The following is a 7,878-nucleotide window of genomic DNA, read 5'->3' on the forward strand; positions in this document are numbered from 1 at the left end:
GGAGAAAGAGGAGGAAGAGGATGAGGAGAAAGAGAAGGAGGAAGAGGAGGAGGAGAAAGAGAAGGAGGAAGAGGATGATCAGAAGGCAGAGGAGAGGGGGGAGAAGAAGTGGTGGAGGGGGAGGAGGAGAAAGAGAAGGAGGAGGAGGGGGAGGAGAAAGAGAAGGAGGAGAAGGAGGACATGGAAGAGGAGGAGGAAGAGGAGGGTGAGGAGGAGGAGAAGGAGAGGGAGAAGGAGGAGGAGGAGAAGGAAGAAGAGGAAGAGTAGGAGGTGGAAGAGGAGGAGGAGAGGGAATCTGAGAAATAGGAGGGGGAGAAGGAGAAAGAGGAAAATAAGGAGGAGGAGGAGGTGGAAGAGGAGGAGGAAGAAAAGGAGGAGGAGTTGAAGGAAGAGGAGGAGGAGATGGAGGAGGAGAAGGAGAAGGAGGAAGAAGAGGAGCAGGAGTAGGGAGTAGAGGGAGAAGGAAAAGGAGGAAGAGGAGGAGAAGGAGGTGGAAAAGGAAGAAGAGGAGGAGGAAGGAAAGGGAAGAAGAGAAGGAGGAGGAGGAATAGGAGAAGGTGAAGAAGGAGAAGGTAGAGGAGATAAGGAAGAAAGAAAAGTAAAATAAGAATAAGAATAAGAAGGAAGAGGAGAAGAAGGGAAAAAAAAGATGAAGAGAAAGGAGGACGAGAAATATATATATATATATATATATATATATATATATATATATATATATATATATATATATATATATATATATATATATATATATATATATATATATATATATATATATATATATATATATATATATATATATATATATATATATATATATATATATATATATATATATATATATATATATATATATATATATATACTACATACACACACGCAAGTGTGTATGTGTGTGTTTGTGAATAACTATGCAGTGTGATAAGATGTTTCTTTTAAGATACACATGTTAATTAATCTTCTCTCAGTAATTCAACAAACATATCTGCGCACCCACACACACAATTACAAAAATGTCCCTATCCAATTGACTTTGTTACCCCTGAACTTTAGTTTTCTTCGAGTTTTTTTTATAGAGAAAATGTGTCTTAATTTGTTATGGGTGACTTAACTTTTTTTTCAAATTTATCATATTCAGCTCATAAGGGTGCATAAAAATTATCTTTTATAAATTGGTACGTGAAGAAGCTGAACTTAACTCATGCTCGTGTGGTATTGCGATATATCCCGAGGTAGACTTTATAAATAACTTCCATTTGATTAAAACACGTTACCATGAGCAATTTTTTTGATGTATTACATTTTTTTTTCTTTTTTTGACTATCATTTAAAGTAGCTTGCAATTTGCAGTTGTTACTTCGTTTCGATTGATTACTTTGATTCTTGTATCTTTCCATGAATTTCCATGGGAGACAAGTTCGAGGGTCAACCGAAGGCTAAAGAAGAAGCAAAATTGAGGATTCCTTTATTTATAGAAAAACTGGAAATCCCTTCAATAATATTAACACAGCCTCGCACATCTTCCTGGATAATTTGTTTTCCTGTAAAAAATACCATATGAAAAAGAATGAAGAAAAAGATCTTGTAAGGGGATTAAAGAAAAAAAAAAATGTAGGAGGATTAGACTAAAACAAGGGAAGCAAGAGAACCAATAGAGAGAGAGAGAGAGAGAGAGAGAGAGAGAGAGAGAGAGAGAGAGAGAGAGAGAGAGAGAGAGAGAGAGAGAGAGAGACGGAGAGAGAGACGGAGAGAGAGAGAGAGAGAGAGAGAGAGAGAGAGAGAGAGAGAGAGAGAGAGAGAGAGAGAGAGAGAGAGAGAGAGAGAGAGAGAGAGAGAGAGAGAGAGAAAGAGAGAGAGAGAGAGAGAGAGAGAATCACGAGGAAAAGAGATTTAGGGATTTGTCAGTCCTTCCACGATCCCTTGCAGCACTTTCTGTGTCCATCCCCCCAACAGAGTGAAGATATCCAACAGCAGCAACTCTTGCACCGTAGACCCTGCTTCGGCTCGCCTCTCTTGCATCACGGACTCTGCTTCGGCTCGCTTCACGGACTCTGCTTCGGCTCGCCTCTCTTGCATCACGGACTCTGCTTCGGCTCGCTTCACGGACTCTGCTTCGGCTCGCCTCTCTTGCTTCACGGACTCTTTTTCGGCTCGCCTCTCTTGCATCACGGACTCTGCTTCGGCTCGCCTCTCTTGCTTCACGGACTCTTCTTCGGCTCGCTTCTCTTGCTTCACGGACTCTGCTTCGGCTCGCCTCTCTTGCTTCACGGACTCTTCTTCGGCTCGCTTCTCTTGCTTCACGGACTCTGCTTCGGCTCGCCTCTCTTGCATCACGGACTCTGCTTCGGCTCGCCTCTCTTGCTTCACGGACTCTGCTTCGGCTCGTCTCTCTTGCATCACGGACTCTGCTTCGGCTCGCCTCTCTTGCTTCACGGACTCTGCTTCGGCTCGCCTCTCTTGCTTCACGGACTCTGTTTCGGCTCGCTTCACGGACCCTGCTTCGGCTCGCTTCTCTTGCTTCACGGACTCTGCTTCGGCTCGCCTCTCTTGCTTCACGGACTCTGCTTCGGCTCGCTTCACGGACCCTGCTTCGGCTCGCCTCTCTTGCTTCACGGACTCTGCTTCGGCTCGCCTCTCTTGCTTCACGGACTCTGCTTCGGCTCGCTTCTCTTGCTTCACGGACTCTGCTTCGGCTCGCTTCTCTTGCTTCACGGACTCTACTTCGGCTCGCTTCTCTTGCTTCACGGACCCTGCTTCGGCTCGCCTCTCTTGCTTCACGGACCCTGCTTCGGCTCGCTTCTCTTGCTTCACGGACTCTGCCTCGGCTCGCCTCTCTTGCTTCACGGACTCTGCTTCGGCTCGCTTCTCTTGCTTCACGGACTCTGCTTCGGCTCGCCTCTCTTGCTTCACGGACTCTGCTTCGGCTCGCCTCTCTTGCTTCACGGACTCTGCTTCGGCTCGCTTCTCTTGCTTCACGGACTCTGCTTCGGCTCGCCTCTCTTGCTTCACGGACTCTGCTTCGGCTCGCCTCTCTTGCTTCACGGACTCTGCTTCGGCTCGCCTCTCTTGCTTCACGGACTCTGCTTCGGCTCGCTTCTCTTGCTTCACGGACTCTGCTTCGGCTCGCTTCTCTTGCTTCACGGACTCTGCTTCGGCTCGCTTCACGGACCCTGCTTCGGCTCGCCTCTCTTGCTTCACGGACTCTGCTTCGGCTCGCTTCTCTTGCTTCACGGACTCTGCTTCGGCTCGCTTCACGGACCCTGCTTCGGCTCGCTTCTCTTGCTTCACGGACTCTGCTTCGGCTCGCCTCTCCTGCTTCACGGACTCTGCTTCGGCTCGCCTCTCTTGCTTCACGGACTCTGCTTCGGCTCGCCCCTCTTGCTTCACGGACTCTGCTTCGGCTCGCCTCTCTTGCTTCACGGACTCTGCTTCGGCTCGCTTCTCTTGCTTCACGGACTCTGCTTCGGCTCGCTTCACGGACCCTGCTTCGGCTCGCCTCTCTTGCTTCACGGACTCTGCTTCGGCTCGCTTCTCTTGCTTCACGGACTCTACTTCGGCTCGCCTCTCTTGCTTCACGGACTCTGCTTCGGCTCGCTTCACGGACCCTGCTTCGACTCGCCTCTCTTGCTTCACGGACTCTGCTTCGGCTCGCTTCACGGACCCTGCTTCGGCTCGCCTCTCTTGCTTCACGGACTCTGCTTTGCTTACGTCCTCGTCGCTCCCAACAAACAGGAAGTGGCACACCAGATCCAGGTTACTCACGCAGCTCAGTATCTTGTCGAGGATGATGCTGGTCTGCGTCCGGGGTTTGTCCATGCAGTTCAGCATCTCCACCACCTGCAGCAGCTCCTCGACAACCCCCATCTCCTCGTAATACGAACCTGCTGCGCTGCTGGCCTCCCTGGCTCCCGGACCTGCTGGGTCGTCCTCCTCCTCCTGCGAATACAGGAGGCGGCTGACCTCGGATCTCGAGAGGAATTCAGTGGCTTTAGAGACGACGAGGTGTAGCAGCTGCTCCAAGATCCTCAGATTCACCACGAGCACGAGATGCAGTTTTCCCCAAGGCGAGAGCTTTGAGGTAAGTGTGGCTATTACTTCTTCTGCTTCCCGATCCCCACCAGGGCCTTCTTCTGGTGGCTCTCTGGGCCGAGATTCCGACGTCGTCTCCGTCGGTTCTTGGTCCTTCGGGTCAGCTCCTCCTGCTGGCTGCTGCTCTTCCTCGCCGCGACCGCTGCCCGGCGCCCGCTGCTTGCCGGACCGGGAGGCCGTCGACTTCTGTGGGCGAGGATCGAGGGCGTGTAATAGAGATTAAAAATGGGAGGGAGTGGGAAGGCGGAGGGCGAGGGAGAGAAAGAGGGGGGGGGCGAGGAAGGGAAGAATGGAGAGAGAATAAGAGAGGGGATGAGAATGAGAGAGAGAGGAAGAGAAATATTTAGGCACACAAAACAGTTTCGGGAGAGCAAGGAAGCGGAACGGAACGCGGGTCATGAGGTACAAAAGTAACATTTTTTTCTTTCTTTTTTTAGATGGGAACGTTAATTTACAAATTCTTACTTCCTTGCCCGAACATTAGTGAATGGAAAAAAAAATATATATACAAATATAAACAATAAAAAGTAAAGCCTTACCTCGCCGTCTCCTTCCATCTCTTTTCTATCTCCATTTTTATCCGAAGAGGGAGGGAGAGGGAGAGGGAGAGGGAGAGGGAGAGGGAGAGGGAGAGGGAGAGAGAGAGAGAGAGAGAGAGAGAGAGAGAGAGAGAGAGAGAGAGAGAGAGAGAGAGAGAGAGAGAGAGAGAGAGAGGGAGAGGGAGAGGGAGAGGAAAGAGGGAGAGGAGAGAGAGGAGAGAGAGAAAGAGAGGAGAGAGAGAAAGAGAGGAGAGAGAGGAAGAGAGGAGAGAGAGAGAGACGGGGGTGGGGGGGTAGAGGGAGGGAGGGAGGGAGGGAGGGAGAGAGAGAGAGATTAACAAAAAAGAAAGCAGACTATCACATCATGAAATACGCAAAGTCCAAAAACGAGAAATAAAACAAAGAAAGCCTCACCTCACAAAAGACTTCAACGAGCTCCCAGTGCGCCTTCTTCAGCACAGGCCTGAAGACGTCCAGCTCCTCCTTCAACTGCTTCCTCAACCTCTCCCACCAAGTCTCGACGACCACCTCCCCCCTCTCCTCCAGCAGGGCCTTCATCTTCTCCTCCGGTTGCCTCTCTTGCTCCAAGACCCCTCCTTCGCTCGCGTCCTCGTCGCTGTCCTCATCAGACGACGAGACAGCGTAGCACAGTTCCGCCAAGTTGCTCCGGATCTTGTCGAAGACGTTGTGGCTGCTCCTTCGGGATCTGTCCAGGGCGTTTAGCATCTGCACCGCCTCCAGGAGCCTCTCCAGAACCCCCTCCTTCCCGCCGAACGCATCTGCGAAGTCCTCCGGCGAGCGTTCCTCCGTCGCGCTCTGGCGGCTGCGGATCCCGAGGCCCCGAAGGAATTTAGTGGCTTTGTCGATGGTCGTCGTCAGGTGCCCGCTCAGAGCCTCCGCGTACACGGTGAGGATGAGTTGTTGCTCTTCCCGAGGCGAGAGCAGCGGTGTAGGCGTGGCCGCTGCTTCTGCTGCCCGACCACCACCAGGGCCTTCTTCCGGCGGCTCTCTGGGCCGAGATTCCGACGTAGTCTCCGTCGTTTCTTGGTCCTTCGGGTCAGCTCCTCCTGCTGGCTGCTGCTCTTCCTCGCCGCGACCGCTGCCCGACGCCCGCTGCTTGCCGGACCCGGAGGCCGTCGACTTCTGTGGGGGAGGACAGAGGGCGTGAAAGTGATGAGAGATGGGAGGTGGGAGGGAGGGAGGGAGGGAGAGGGAGAGAATGAGGACAGAATGAGTGAAACATACATGGTAAGAAATGGGGGTGGGAGGGAGGGAGATGGGGAAGGGAGAATGAGGCTAGAGGGAGTGATGAGAGATGGGAGGTGGGAGGGAGGGAGAGGGAGAGAATGAGGACAAGAGTGAAACATACATGATAAGAAATGGGAGTGGGAGGAAGGGAGAAGAGGAAGGGAGAATGAGGCTAGAGGGAGTGATGAGAGATGGGAGGTGGGAGGGAGAGGGAGAAAGGGTGGGCGAGGGATTAGGAAGGGAGAGAAAATAAGAGGAAGAATGAGACAGAGAGAGATTAGATCATACAAAACGATTTAGGGAAAGCACAGAAACGGAGCAAAACGCGAGTCAGGAACTACAAAAGTGACAAAACCAACTTTTTTTAAAGCTTTTTCCCCCTTTAATCTTTAAGAAAAAATATACACAAATACAAACAATAAAGAGCAAAACTTCACCCCATCGTGTCCCTCCAACCTTCCACCTTTATTCTATCTCCTTTTGCATCCGGAAAGAGAGAATAAGCAGGGTTCTCGCAGGTATAAGCTGATGGTATTTAAGACCCCTTTAAGACATTTCAAAGAATCAAACCATTTGCTTTTCTTAAGACCTGGATCCACTTGTCCCGCCACACACACTCCCCCATAATGTGTAGGTCAATTTGTCAGCGACCAAGGTAAAAAAGAAAGAAAGAAAGAAAGAGAGAAAGAAAGAAAGAGAGAAAGAAAGAAAGAAAGAAAGAAAGAGAGAGAGAAAGAAAGAAAGAAAGAGAGAAAGAAAGAGAGGAAGAAAGAAAGAAAGAAAGAAAGAAAGAAAGAAAGAGAGAAAGAAAGAGAGGAAGAAAGAAAGAAAGAAAGAAAGAGAGAAAGAAAGAGGAAGAAAAAAAGAAAGAGAAAGAAAGAGAGAAAGAAAGAAAGAAAGAAAGAAAAAGAAAAAAATCGTCCCATGATCTTTACACAGCCTTTAAGATAGATTTCTTTTCCAGAATGTTTATATTTCCAGAATTTTCCAGATATCTTGGGCAAATAAAAGGCATTTTAGGGCCTACAGAAAAAAAATTAAGACGAGAGAGAGAGAGAGAGAGAGAGAGAGAGAGAGAGAGAGAGAGAGAGAGAGAGAGAGAATAATACTGAGAGAGAGACAGAGAGAGAGAGAATGAGTGAGAGAGAGAGAGAGAGAGAGAGAGAGAGAGAGAGAGAGAGAGAGAGAGAGAGAGAGAGAGAGAGAGAGAGAGAGAGAGAGAGAGAGAAAGAGAAAGAGAGAGAAAGAAAGAAAGAGAGAGAGGGTGAACAAATAAAGAAAGAATGAAAGAGAGAGAGAGAGAAATGAATTACACACAACGGTTTAGGGAGAGCAATGAAGCACAGAAAATACGCGGGTCTTGAGGTACAACTTTTATTTTATTTTATTATCTTATTTACTTATTCATTATTCTTTAATAGACACTTTTATCTAGGAAATTTTGCTTCCTTGGCCGAACCAGGTGAATAAAAACAATAAAATCGAGAAATCGAAAAACAAGAGAGAAAAAAAAGAAAGAAAGAAAAAAAAAAAAAAAAAAAAAAAAACCGACAGAAAAAAGAAAGAAAAAAATATGTACACAAATAATACGATCAAAACGTTAAAAATATTAACTTCGCCGCCGTTTCCTACCTTCTTAGCGTCCATGGCCTCACTTTCTCAGTTCTTCCAATCTTTACTCTTCTCTTCCTCTTCTATCTTCTGCTTGAGATGGATAAAAAGGATAAAAAGTGAGGAGAGAGTTACCCCACGTCTGTTCTTGGCGAAGGACTGTCGCCGACTGACTGACGTGTTTTTTTTTTGGAGGGAAAAGCACGATGTGAAATTTGTTGTTGAAAGAAATAGAGAAATGAGAATAAAGATCGGAAATAAAAAACGAATTTCAAGTACAAATCGAGATAAAATCAGTTAGAGAGAGAGAGAGAGAGAGAGAGAGAGAGAGAGAGAGAGAGAGAGAGAGAGAGAGAGAGAGAGAGAGAGAGAGAGAGAGAGAGAGAGAGAG

At 48.2% G+C, this 7,878-nt stretch overlaps 1 protein-coding gene across 1 annotated transcript; it reads right to left on the reverse strand.

Annotated features, from left to right (window-relative positions):
* Positions 1–1,452: 1,452 nt before the first annotated feature.
* LOC113815618 (uncharacterized abhydrolase domain-containing protein DDB_G0269086) lies at positions 1,453–7,673 on the reverse strand. Its single transcript, XM_027367640.2, has 4 exons — positions 7,509–7,673; positions 5,043–5,771; positions 2,156–4,275; positions 1,453–2,008 (listed from the first exon to the last, which is right to left on the reverse strand). The coding sequence occupies exons 1-4, from the start codon at positions 7,521–7,523 to the stop codon at positions 1,891–1,893; spliced, it is 2,982 nt and encodes a 993-aa protein (XP_027223441.2). The 5' UTR covers positions 7,524–7,673; the 3' UTR covers positions 1,453–1,890.
* Positions 7,674–7,878: the final 205 nt, after the last annotated feature.

The sequence above is a fragment of the Penaeus vannamei genome, chromosome 3 (genome assembly GCF_042767895.1).
Source record: "Penaeus vannamei isolate JL-2024 chromosome 3, ASM4276789v1, whole genome shotgun sequence".
Classification (NCBI taxonomy): Eukaryota; Metazoa; Arthropoda; class Malacostraca; order Decapoda; family Penaeidae; genus Penaeus; species Penaeus vannamei.